A 13,764-nucleotide genomic window follows, 5' to 3' on the forward strand; every position below is an offset into this window, starting at 1 on the left:
TTGTAACTGTAATTTGCAGTGTTTAAATTTGAATCTTTGTGGCATTTTCAGTCACTTTTAAAGAGCAAACATTGACATTTCTTAAACATTTATTCAGATCAGGTGTTGAAGAACATGCAGAAGCTAAGTTCAAGTCTCTGGGACTGAACTTGAGACAGAAAACCTTCAAAACAACTGTAACCGCCTTAAAGAACTGAATCCTTTTAGTTCTTCACATGCTCTAGATCAGGGGTGCCCAAAGTGGGTCCTGGAGGCCTGGCATCCTGCATGTTTTAGTTCTCTTCCTGGTGGTAGCAACAACCTTTTCAGCTTGTCAGTGTTCCTCTTAGGCCTTCTAACGAGCCATCATTTGATCCAGGTGCGTTAAACCAGGGAGAGAAATAAAACATGCAGGATGCCGGGCCTCCAGGACCCACTTTGGGCACCCCTGCTCTAGATAAAAACTCGTTTTCTGTCGTGTCTTGGAAATGTTTCACTCGAAAGGCTTCTTCCCTTCCAGTGTGGAGGAATATTTTTGGTTGAGATCTTCAACAAAATGAAAGAACTTGAGTAGCTTCCAACCGCTGAAAGGTTTCTTAAAGCTCCTAAAGTTGCATCAGTCAAATAAAGAACGATGTCGTCTGCATACAGGTTCACTTTTAACTGTACCTGTATTCATTTCAGTGTTTAAATGTGAATCTTACTGTCAGTTTTAATCACTTTTGAAGACGGAGTTCATGCAGGTGCTTGAAATATTTGAAAATGCTTGAATTTCATTAGGTGATTTCAAGGTTTGGAAAGTTCTGTATAAAGTCCTGAAAAGTGCTTGATTTCTGTATAAGGTCCTGAAAAGTGCTTGATATTCAAACTGCACAGTTTTGTAATAAAGTGCAAACTATGTTTGAGTAAAATCCTAGATTTAAAAACGTTAAAGTTGAAACAAGATATTTACAGATAATTAAAAGATTTTTTTCTTTTGGTCTGACGTTAAATAAAACCAATGTTTTCTAGATTGAGGTTAGTTAGAATAACCCAAATTATTTAGATTTGCTAAATGCCAGAAGCGTGAACATTTTTAGAGAATTTTTTGCAACTTTTTCAGACAAATCAGGTCAAGATTTACTTAACTTTCATTATGTTATAGTTTATGTTGTCCCTATCACAATGTATTGTTAACAGTAATAAATGCCATCATATAATGGGGAATTGAAACTGACTTTTTGTTTTATTGATTTAACTCCAAACTGTGGTGTTTTTAAAACTTACCTTGAAAATTCTTGAAATGTTCTTGAATTTTACCATGGAAAAACTCAGTGAAGAATATATTGCCCAAGCATTTATTTAAGTTTAAAGAGTATCTAACTATGCAGGATAGCATTTTCAAAGAAAACTTTGAAAATGGAACCAACTGGATCGTTTCCATGCTTTAGATTAAAACGCTGCATTTTTCTGTCCTGTGACGCCAGACGATCGTACGAGGCACGAAGCTGGGGGCAGACGGCTCTCTAACGTGGCTGCTGGACGAGTTCGACACCATGTCCGTGACTCGATCGAACTCCCTGCGGCGAGGCAGCCCCCCCACTCAGCCCCGCAGGGACTCTGCAGGTGGAGAGCAGAACGGCGACCCCCGGCACAGGCTCCACACACACCCTGACAGGTGGGAGAAATCACTTTCCTGTGGCTTCCTTTCCTAAAAGACTACAAACAGAAAATAAAAATATTTCCAAAAATATATTTACTAATTTACATTTGAGTAACGTTTTTGAAAATAATTTACTTTTAAGAGTATTTTTACTACACTGTACTTTGAGTACTTTTATTATAAAGTGTCTCTGTTTTTAATTGAGTAAAGTTTCAGGATTTTCTACCAAAACATGTTTTAACCAAAAATTCACCAGACACACGCCTGCGGTTTTTGTTAAAGTTTCATGTTTTTTACTGAAGGAAACTGATTTGGAAAAAGATAATTTTGCCTGATTTTGTTATTTTTATTATTTATATAAATTAATGTAATTTTGGTTCTTAAAATACCAAAATATCCTCTCAACTTAATATTTTGGTCCGTCTGATGATGTCATTTTTAAACATTAAATGCTTAATAATTTGATCAGTTACTCAGTACTTTTTACCAAATACTTTTTCACTCTTACTGGAGTAAAAACATGTTGAAGGAGTTTTGCTGGTGCTGAGGTACAAGTTTTGGATACTGGAGTTGATCTGAATTCAAAGTTCAAATAAATAGAAGCTGTCAAACAAAATGGCCGCCCTGAGCGAGCTGACATCACTCTGCACTGTGGAACCCATGTTGGTGGGAAAAGCCAAAATTAGATCAATTGATTAGAAAATAACTGGTTTATTGGTTTTGCTAACTGCATGTTTGGGCTCTCAGGGACAGACTGAGGCAGGACCACCCGGCCGGAGGCGACCCGCAGCACGGGCAGCGAGGCGTCCAGCCCCAGGACGAGGGCGTGCAGGGCCGGCCCCAGCAGCAGCCGAGGGGCCAGGAGCCCAGCAGGGCCTACAGGGAGCGGTCCGGCTCGGGACAGCAGCCTCACAGAGACCCCCGGAACCAGGTACCAACCGAGACCCAAATGATTCAGTCACTAAACGTTACTAACTAGGGACGCACCGATCCAGATGTTTAACTTCTGATACCGATATCTGAGGTTCAGCGGCGACCAATCTGATAGGGAAGAACTGATGGCTTAAAACTTCTGATCAGCGCATCTCAGCTTTTGATCCTGCAGATCTTTCTTCCTTTTTATACAGTTAAATGTAGCTGAGAACCAGCCTGTTGTATTTTTATCAACCTCTCCATTTTTCAGGACCAGGTGATCCGCCGGGACCAAGCCGGCGACCACCGGCCCAAGTCCAGCTATGTGGCGCGCGACGGCAGCCCCACGTCTCCGAGGGACAAGAGGCCGCTGTCGGGGCCCAACATCCGAACGCCCAACCTGCCGGTGAGCGAAGGCGTGATGAAGACGGCCCAGCAGAACACACGGCCGTTCAACACGTACCCGAGGACGGACAGCGACGGAGGACGCAGTCCAACGGGACAGGTAGGAGTCGGCCCAGATGGCCGAAGCTGCTGCTGGTTAGTTCAGGGAAGTATTTCCTCCTCTAGACCCGATCCGGTACTTATCAGGGTCCGGTACTTATCAGGTGCGGTATTTATCAGGTTTTATACATCTGCTCAAAATCCTGGAAAATCCTTGAATTTCAAATAGATGTTTTCAAGGTTTGGAAAGTTTTTGATTTCTGTATAAAGTCCTTTAAAGTTCTTCATATTCAAACTGCACAGTTTGGTACTAAAGTTCAAGCTAATGTTTGATTAAAGGCATTAATTTGGAAAATGTTATTTACAGTTTAAACCAGATATTTTCATACACCTCATAAAAAGTCTGACATTTTTTTCTGGCTGCCTGAAGTTAAATCAGACTAAACTTTTCTTGTTTTATGTCAGTTAGAATCACCAAAATTATTTATATTTACTAAATGCAAAAAAACTGATAATATTTAGAGATTTTTTTTGTAACGTTCTGAATAGAAAGGTAATTTACCTCAACATGTTTGAATTGTTTCAATATAAACAATATTTATCATTCCTAATGGCTCAATGACCGATTGATCTATGTATTTGAAATGAAGGTTGAAATATAATTTATACTTTATATGTTATTGAAATTATGGACATTTTTGTTAAATTAGCGTTTTGCTAAGCTAATACGGTGGTAGATTAGCTACCGCTGCTATTAGCTTAGCTAACACAGTGGTAGATTAGCTACCGCTGCTATTAGCTTAGCTAACACGGTGGTAGATTAGCTACCGCTGCTATTAGCTTAGCTAACACAGTGGTAGATTAGCTACCGCTGCTATTAGCTTAGCTAACATGGTGGTAGATTAGCTACCTCTGCTATTAGCTAAGCTCAGAGCTGATGAGTTGACAGATCACCAGCTCTGATGACCTGTCAGAGTTCGTGTTTGTCGCCTTTTCATTCTGTAAGTTTGTGATTTTCTTCTGTTTTTCGTCTCTACCATCCAGGTGGTGCGACACCATGAGTCTTCCCCCCAGAACGGACCCTCCAGCAGCTCCGCCCGGGGTTCCTCCAAGCCCCCAGTCGGCCCCCCTCATTCCCACCACGCCTCCCACCCCAGCCTGACCCCGGACTCCTCCCAGCTGTCGCACACACCCCATCCCAACGCGCCGGCCCCACGGCCCCGCGTGCCTGCGGCGGCCCCGGGGTCGGGTGCGGCGTCTCAGGGCCGCTCCCCGCAGCGGGAGCCCCAGAGGGTTTCCCATGAGCAGTTCAGAGCGGCGCTGCAGCTGGTGGTGGACCCCGGCGACCCGCGGACCTACCTGGACCACTACATCAAGATCGGCGAGGGATCCACTGGAATCGTGTGCATCGCCACAGTGAAGACGACCGGGAAGCTGGTGGCCGTGAAGAAGATGGACCTGAGGAAGCAGCAGCGCAGGGAACTTCTCTTCAACGAGGTATGGCTTTAACATCCGGCCGCTTTGACCTCTGACCCCTCCTGGAGGTGGACTGTGGCTCAAACGGAAAGCTCTCAGAAAAGCTGTAAACATTCCAGCAAAATCTGCTGCAAAACCAAAACAAGTCAGCAGAAAATGAGAAATGAATCCACACTGCAAAAACACAAAATCTGGCAACGTATTTTTGACAAAATTAATTTAAAAGTAACTTTTCTGCAGGATATAGGAGCTTGTTTTAAGTCAATAATTCCTTAATATTGGTGAAAAAGTTCCAGTTCTGCTGGGAGATTATTTCACTTATGAGATTTTTCCCATATTGTAGTGAAACTCGTACTTTTTTAAATGTAAGCACGTTTAGATTTGGCCAAATGTTTCAGTTGTTGATGACTTTGTATTTTTGTGCTTTTATGATGAAAAGCACTTTGAACTGCCTTGTTGGTGAAATGTGTTAAACAAACTTCACTGATTTAATCAATATTAAGGAGTTATTAACTATTGATAAGCTCCTGTATCTTGCTGAAAAGTTACTCTAAATGAGTTTTGTCTTATTTCAAGTGAACTAAGGTGTTTGCACTAGAAAGTAGACCAAAAATACTTGGTAAGATTTTGTGTTTTTGTAGTGTTTCTCTGTACGATTAAATTATTTCTTTGCTGCCCAAAACAGACGCCAAAAAGATTTAATTTAGATATAAAATAAGCCGTGTTTCCATCCCATTGTCATCAAAACTTTGAGTGAACTTTTAAAATGTTGCAAACATGGAAATAAATGGAAAATGTGAATTAGGCCAGTTTCTGTTTACAGGTTTAGAGCAAAGCAACCAGGCAGATGTTGTCAGATGTTGCCGTCATGCATGGCTGTAATAAACAAGATCTAGAGGTTGTAAACCATCATGAACCACACATCTGAGAAAACCGAATTATCCGATCTCAGCTGGAGGTCTGAACTGTGCCTCTGGTAAGGCACAGACCCACTAACGAAGGGGGAAGTTCGCTACATCAGAGCCTATTTAGCTACTTCAGAACTGATGTGTTTCCATTAACTTTTTTTAATGGAAAAGTCAAAAACCAACTCAAACAAGCATAAAAACCTTTTTGCAAATTTGAGGAAGTTATTTCTTATTTTGCCGTTTCCATCAACATTCTGTGATGCGTTGCATCGAAATGCAGATAAAAAAATAGTTCATGGAAACCTGGTTGCTGATTAGATAAAAATAAGCATACAAAATACAGGTAACCTGGTCTGTAGAGAATTGGAAACTATGCAGAACATCATCCTTAGATCTATATAAGCTATAATTCTGTCTTAGAAAATTATAAAAGTTTAAGCTTATACCTAGAAAGTTGAGTGGAAGGAAAAAGTGCACCAGATACGGACTGTAGCTAGAGTGAATTAAGCACATATTCAGGAAAAAATTTTTTTTTTTACCATTTTAAAAAAAATTTCTATGGACAACAGAGAAAAGAAACTACTTTATGCTACCATGAGGTAGGAATGAACGCTCACGAGTCTCAGCTGTGTGATGATAGTAACGGTAGTTCCTGTTTGTTGGTTTTGTTTTTCCCGGTGACGGCAGGTGGTGATCATGCGGGACTATCACCATGACAACGTGGTGGAGATGTACAACAGCTACCTGGTGGGCGACGAACTCTGGGTGGTCATGGAGTTCCTGGAGGGAGGAGCGCTCACCGACATCGTGACGCACACCAGGTGATGGCTGAACCCGTCGTCATGGCGACGCAGCTGCTTGCTTTTGGTTCTTTTACTCAGCAGAAACTGCAGGTCTTTGCCAGATTTCCTGGAATTTCTTGGATTAAAAATTGGACGTTGAGTGGGAAAATGTTTCAGTTTAAACAACCAGAAGTTTACATGCACCGTTTACAAACACACTCTGGTATTTAAATATGTCTTCAGTCCAGCAGAACAAGCTGTGCCAAACAAACCCTTGGAGAGTTTTACACTTAAATTTCAATTAATTAATAACTTAAACACCATTTATCACTTTTTATTATTGTTTTGGATACAAAAGTCCCGAACTGGAACCCTTGTATTTGCATGTTTCTGGTACACCCCTAAATCTGATGCACAAGCAACTATAAGCTATAAAAATCTTTGTCGTTGAGTTCATATTTCTATAAAAAGCAGTTTTTGAATTAAAATTGAAATTTATTTTCGATTATTTAGTTATCCACCTTGTAATTAACCTGATTAAATATTTGAATCGAGTCCCATCAGTAATTTTATTCTGAAACGTGGAGAATGTTACAAAAATGTTGAAAAAATGTGGAACTAGAAATGTGTGAAAATTCACTGCAGCTTTTTATCAGAAACTTTCCACCTTCTGATTAAGAAATCTGTCTTTGAATCAACTAAAACATTTAATAGAAATGGAATAGAAACAGTTTTTTGTTTTCCTACAAAGGAGAAAATAAGTTCTTAAAGTGTTAAAAACAATGTATAAAATACAAAAAATGTTGTCATTGAACTGATCTGATGTCAGCAGAAATATTTCTGCCCAGTAGGGGGCAGCGTTGCACAACGTGATGGAGAATCTGTGCTGTGATCTGGTATTTTTCCACAGGAGCAGCTTTTTAATGTCTCCAGTGTCTCTGCTGCTTTTCTTGGTGCCAAATTCAAATTAGTCGCCCATGAAATTCAGTGAAACTCTAAAATCTTGAAAAACTGAATCCCAGATGACTTTGGTTTCTGTTTGACTGCAGGATGAACGAGGAGCAGATCGCCACCGTCTGTCTGTCAGTGCTGAAGGCGCTGTCTGTCCTGCACACTCAAGGCGTGATCCACAGAGACATAAAGAGCGACTCCATCCTGTTGACGCATGATGGCCGGGTACGTAACCGCCGTACGCCGAAAACGCACAACGCCCTCCACGTCCAAAAAGCTTCCAAATAAACTGGTCTGTTCAGAAATATTGGCATCTTTACTGTCTGCCTCCACACAGAAAGACGGATGTTTGTCCATATTCTGGTTACAGTCCTGGTTCTATCGCTTTTCTTTCTTTTCTTCATCTCCGTCTTCAGACTTTATCTGGGATTTTTGAGTTAATTTGGTGGTTTTTGATCATATCCCTCATGTTTAAGTTTCAGGCATTTTAAAGAGCTCCAACACGTTTCACTGGGCCCACAGCATCACACAATTACCACCTTACTCAACAGTGAGGTTCATTTGAAGTTTTTCATGCAGAAGTTTTAATCTAAGGGTGTCAAAGTTGCAACATCTGCTCCTCCTCCAGCTGCTGCGGTTCTTCCTCTCTGCTCTGAGTCAAACCAACCTGTTCCCCTCCTGGCCTGTGGGGGCGCTGCACCTAGAGCCACTGAGGAAAACGACAGAGTGCAACTTTAGTCTTAATGAAATGTAAACAAAAATGGAGCAGTGTCAGATTTTAGCAGTTGGAGGATTTCTCTTTAGTCTTTGATAAAGAACCACGAGACGTTTCTCCAGCTAACGCTAAGCTAGCGGGTGTGTTTGGTTGTATTTACCCAGAATGCCCTGCCCTGCAGTCCACTTCCAGCTTTTGGAACGGTCTCTAGTCTGCTTGGCGTTTACATATGCATTCGAACTGCACTATAGTAGCAGAGCACGGAGGGTGATTGACAGTGCAAAGACCCGCCTCCTGGCTCTGATTGGTTGATTCTAGTTGGCACTGGGAGAGGAGCTCAGTGTTTACAAAGTCTGTCGTAAGAAATATGTAAAATACATTTACATACTGCAGGTATAAGGCCTGTTACCGGTATTTATTTATTCATATTAGAACCAATCATCAGCTCTTTTTTACTTCTAGTTTTAATTGCAGTTAAGAACAATAAGTTGCCCACTTCTTTGAAAAACAAGGAACTTGGGTTGCGATGTAAATAAGATCGGTCTGGAGTTAAGAGTGGCCTCATTTCTAGATTTTTGGTATTGTTGCCGAGCTGCAGCAGATACCAGATCACTTCCTGCGTGGTGACAAGCAGGTTTCTGCTTTCTGCAGAAAATGAAACCAGCCTGGTTGCATAGCAACTCCAAAGTGAGAAGCGCCTCAGTTTGCTTGGTGTCACAGTCAGCAGAACAGTTTATTGCACTAATGTTGACGATGCAATGTTAGTTCAGGTGCGTAATAAACAGAAAAAGAACATTGCAGTCACTCTGTGTGTTGGATTCTGTTTACTTGCAGGTTGTTATGGCCGTCTGTCTTTCATTGGGTAAATCCTGAGCTTTGCCATCTGTATGCATCATAACAATTAAATTAAAGATTACACGTAACTGTAGTATACTAGTTTTTGTATTTCTATAAAACCAAATAAACAATTTCATTGTTTCTGTCAGGTTTTTGGTCATATCTGTAACGTTGCATTGGTAACAGCAGTGCATCAGAAACATCTCTTATTACCGATATCAGCAATTCATTTACAGTGATTTCCAGACTATATCTTGTTACTTTTTCAAATGTAACAACATGTTGTTGTTACATAATTATTAGCCACAACTATGTGGCTAATATAGACACATTGCAGCGTGATGTCATGCATGCAAGATCCCACCTCCCATTTATCCACTGGAGGGCAAAAACCTGCTAGCATTGTTATCAACGTAACGCACCAAGTCTTAAATCTACGCATCATATATAAAAGAAGAAGGGACGCAATGCTTTGATGCTAATTGTCAACTCTACAACTAGATAAAAAGGCCAGGAAAAAGTTTTAAGAAAAAAATAGCGAAGAAGAGCTAGCTACGCTAGCTTGACTTTGACGTCCTTAACGTAGATGTGCTGCAGAATTTGTTGTTTCAGTTGAGTAAAAAAGGCAACAAACACACAAACTGTGACCGATCATCAGTAGAGCAATCTATAACTAATACCAGCGGTAGCTAATTTACTGCAGCGATTACTTATTAATAATTGCAAAATAAACACAAAAACTGAAAGCATAAAACTGTAACAGTCTGAATATCCGGATGTAAACATTAACGCATCAACGCGGATTTTACCTGGAGAGGAGAGAGACAGCAAAGAGGGACTGAAGAAGGACGGCATTTTCCAGACATCGCATTAGTCAAAACATTTGACAGGAAGAGGAAAACGTATAAAAAGTTGCACTATTGCATAAATCACATTTATTTAGAAATTGTTAAACCTGAACAGCTTTTGCTACTCAATTACTTTTTTATGGATAAATAATCACTGATCAATCTTACACTGACTGATTGATGTTCAGTCAGAGCTTTTCACATGTCCAGATTCTTTGTTTGCTACAAATGATCAAGCGTTCACTAAAGAAATGCAATGTTATTGCATTTTATTTATTTATTTTTTTTTTAAAAGGAAAAATCTGCAGAATTTTGACATTTTTAAAGCAATTAATGGTCAGAACAATCGATTGTTAGAATGATCTGTTAATAACCTTTAGTTGCAGTCTTAACTTGCCTTATTGATGCAAAGCGCTGCCTCTCTCTCTTCCTTTTCAGTTGCACCAAAACAAAGCCAAGTCTGTTAACTTGCTAGTTTCGAGTCGAGCCTGACCCTCTTTTGCTTATGATGATCAGCAATGTGCAAGTCACACATTCTGAGTTTAGATGAGCTAATGTGTAAACCACAGTGGAAGCTGGCTTTTGTATGTGGTTTGGCGTCTTCGCTTGTTTCACCCAGAGTTCTGGACTCCAGCTGCTGCTGCAGGCGTCGTTTTGTCTCTTTCAAGCCAGGAGATAAAACGAAAACAGTTACCCACAATCTGTTTCATCGTCTGCTGCTAATAATTCAGAGCTCGTACTGATGACCCAGGCTTTGACTCTCTGAGGTTTGTTTTTATCGTAGAAAATGTTTCACACGTCTGAGACGTCGAAACGTGTTTCACCTTCTAATAATTAACAGACTGAGGTCAAAAACGTGACAACTTTCACAAATGAGAGAGCGCTCCAGTTGTAGTGGGATGTTTTTCTAGAAAATGGCTTCACAGATTTATGAAGGTAAACCAGCCAGGACGTCGTTAGGCCTCAAACGATTAATCACGATTAATCGGTTATTGAAACAATCGCCAACTAATTTAGCACCTTAACATTACACTTAGATCTGTCGCAGTAAATCAGTTAATTGCATAATAAATTAAAACAAACTCAATCATTTCCATTTGCATGATTTATTGTTTCTCTCTTTCCCTTCTTTGCTAGCTGGACGATAAAAGTTTTCATTCTGGTGTTTTGGTCTCAACTTGCTCTTTTTTTGAAGGACAGTTTTGTTTATAAAGCCTTTAGTATCAGTTTTATTTGTTTATTTGTTTTGGATAATTAAAATGTCTTCCAGTTTTATTGTTAAATGTTCATCAGAATGTAAAGCTTATTTAATGTTTTGATTCTTAACATGAAATTACATGAAAATGGCCTCAAATCAACAATATCATCGTCTATCGCAGTAACTTCTGGAACAATTTACCGTCCAACAAAACGCATCATGACAGGCTTAATTGCACTCGCTGTTTTAAAGGTGAAATGTTTCCCGTATTGTTTTTCTTGACTTGATGAACTCTGCAGCTGTGCAGCTCCATCTCGGTTCTCTGTATTTCTCACACTTTCAGCCTTTATTTTTGGACATGTGCAAAATGTGTGGATGCAAATTTCACTTTTCTCTACCAAATAGAGATGATTTGCTTGCAGGAATCCATGGTTTTGGTTTGCAGTTGTCAGGGCAGGCTGCAGAGTTTGGTGTTTGGGTGTGAGGGACTTTGTGGTTTGACCTTGCAGGGGAAGCAGACCCAACCAACCCTGAAGCGTTTCTCGGCAGGAGGATGGGCGTGCGTTTGACCTTCCTCATGAACCTGCTTGCTGTTTTTTAAAGTTCTCTTATCGTTATCCGATGCTAAATTACTGCGCTGTTCAGTTAAATATAATTATATCAGGTGTTGTGTGGCATCCGCTGAGGTCATGTTACACATTGGTTGTATGAATGTGTTTGTTTAAATGAGAGTCACTTCTCTGAACCAGCTTGTTTCATTTCCCTCTCTGGGTTTGAGCGCTGCACACGGCTTTGTGGTCACAATCCGCTTCTCAACATTACTCAGCCGGGCACAAACTTTCTGAGAAAGAGAAGGGTGGGTTCTCATCTGTCCACTGCAGGAGGCTGCAAAGTTATGCCCCACATAACGGCTCAAACAAAAATACCACTTTGTTTTGGATTAAAACGCCTAATAAGGCAGAAAATTAGTTGCAAAAACACAAAACCATACAAGGTATTTCAAGTCTAGTTTCTCGTGCAAATATCTTGGAATAAGATTAAACTAATTCACATTTCCAGTTCCACTGACAGATTGTTTCACTTATGGGAAAAATGTGGGTGAAATAATCAGTGGAACTAGTATTTTTTCATGAATATTAAGGAATTATTGACCTAAAACAAACTTCTGTATCTTGCTGAAAAGTTAGTTTTGTCTTATTTCAAGTGTACTAAAATACTTGCTCTAAAAACTGGACCAAAATTAATTGGTAAGGTTTTGTGTTTTTGCAGTGTATTTGTTACCTTCAGCTGCTGTGGTTGTTTCATCCTGCACTGTGTCAAACATTTTGGAAAACCTGTTTTTGGCCTCTGCGTTTGTTTTGGTTGTATTTACCCAGAATGCCCTGTGTTGTAGTCCACTTCCTGCTTTTAGAGCGGTCTCTGGTCCGCTTGGCGTTCGCTTATGGATTCAAAGCCTGGCGCAATAAGCAATCATTGAACAGGGCAGGTGTGAATGCTGCCTCCATTTCCTGTCATAAACAGCATCGCTGTGTTTGTACTTCCGTCTCCAGGTGAAGCTGTCAGACTTCGGTTTCTGCGCTCAGGTTTCTAAGGAAGTCCAGCGGAGGAAGTCTCTGGTTGGAACGCCGTACTGGATGGCACCAGAGCTCATATCCCGGCTGCCGTACGGTCCAGAGGTGAAAATTACTGATAAATTATTCTGTTTTCACAAAACTAACGTCCATGAAACATGCGGGTGAAAACAATCAGGCGACTGAACGTTTGCTGTGTTTCCTTTTTTTGTCTTTTTGATGTTTTCCGCTGGGCGTTTGCAGGTAGACATCTGGTCTCTGGGCATCATGGTGATAGAGATGGTGGACGGCGAGCCGCCGTACTTCAACGAGCCGCCGCTCAAAGCCATGAAGATGATTCGAGACAACCAGCCGCCCAAACTGAAGAACCTGCACAAGGTGAAACTGCTGAAGCAGACCCACCAGAACCAGGATGCGAAATGCTGGTTTCTTTGTGAGGAATGTGAAACGTGGTTGTTTTCCCACGTCGTCTTCAAGGCCAAAATGTTTCTTTATAATGTTGTAAGAGTTGAGACACAAGATGGGAAAAGAGTTGAGTCATCTGAACTTGTATTCACTCTCACTGCTGCTTTCATAATCACAGAATAAATCCGAATGAAGCAGAAGTCTTTGGAACATAAAACCTGTTTCACTTAATGTCTCTTTAAGTCGTAGTTTTGGGTCATCCGAATCAAAATGTCTATAATTGTATCTTCACTGTGAAATGTGACAGACATATTTAGTGAAAACAAAACCGACACCTTCTGTCCAGCTGACGGTTTATCATCTCTGGTTCAGGGTCTTATCAGCTTCATCATCTCCTTTCATTTCTACTGAGCTGTGAAACGACACGAAAGCAGCTGAGCAGAGCAGGACATTCAGTCAGAGCTGCAAGTGGCAATTATTTTAGTTATCAGTTACTCACACAATGAAACACCGACGGTTAATCAACTATTCAGACAATAACGAGATTATTCTAACAATTGTTCTGATGATTAATCGATTGTTCTAGTTATCACAATTATTCTGACAGTTGATGATTATTCTGATTAATCGGATAAGAAAATTGGCTCATTCTGCATATTTTTCAATAAACCACTTCAGCCGATTTATGCAATATCAAAAATCCATTAACATCTATTTTTTAAACAAAATAAACATTTTACAAACACACTCAGAACGGTACCTAATCCAAAACTGTACAAAAGAAAATTCATTTTGCATCTAAGATGAAAAGAAAATCTCCTGTAAAGCACCTTTTCCTGTCCAGCTATTAATCGATTAATCCAAACAATCACCAGATATGTGGCCCTGCGCTGTAACCGAAGGTTTCAGCTTTTCACATGTTGATGGTGAAATATTTTATTGGCTGCAGATTCCAGAATCGATCAAAGGAACAATACCTTATTTCATTTTAGGTAATAAAATGTTTATGTTCTTGTTTAAAAGTGGGATTAAATTATTTATTTGCATCTTTAATGTATTTTAATAATGTATAAAAAGGCTTTAGTAGTTAATGAAA

General features: G+C 40.2%; 1 protein-coding gene and 1 long non-coding RNA gene across 3 annotated transcripts in view; one reads left to right on the forward strand and one right to left on the reverse strand.

Moving 5' to 3' along the window:
- pak4 (p21 protein (Cdc42/Rac)-activated kinase 4) overlaps positions 1–13,764 on the forward strand; it is a 34,676-nt gene that overhangs the window by 19,695 nt on the left and 1,217 nt on the right. For both annotated transcript variants that reach the window (XM_015047964.1, XM_015047965.1), the window contains exons 3-10: positions 1,446–1,636; positions 2,369–2,552; positions 2,805–3,038; positions 4,022–4,474; positions 6,049–6,182; positions 7,193–7,319; positions 12,243–12,368; positions 12,507–12,641. In XM_015047964.1, the coding sequence (XP_014903450.1) occupies positions 1,446–1,636; positions 2,369–2,552; positions 2,805–3,038; positions 4,022–4,474; positions 6,049–6,182; positions 7,193–7,319; positions 12,243–12,368; positions 12,507–12,641 (1,584 nt within the window). The remainder of the gene's footprint in view (positions 1–1,445; positions 1,637–2,368; positions 2,553–2,804; positions 3,039–4,021; positions 4,475–6,048; positions 6,183–7,192; positions 7,320–12,242; positions 12,369–12,506; positions 12,642–13,764) is intronic.
- LOC106956872 (uncharacterized) lies at positions 7,955–13,350 on the reverse strand. The gene is made up of 3 exons (XR_001426842.1): positions 13,339–13,350; positions 10,110–10,117; positions 7,955–8,054 (listed from the first exon to the last, which is right to left on the reverse strand). It is a non-coding gene; the product is annotated as an uncharacterized LOC106956872 (long non-coding RNA).

This window comes from Poecilia latipinna, unplaced genomic scaffold, assembly GCF_001443285.1.
Source record: "Poecilia latipinna isolate Pla-1442-1.1 unplaced genomic scaffold, P_latipinna-1.0 Scaffold852, whole genome shotgun sequence".
Taxonomy (NCBI): Eukaryota; Metazoa; Chordata; class Actinopteri; order Cyprinodontiformes; family Poeciliidae; genus Poecilia; species Poecilia latipinna.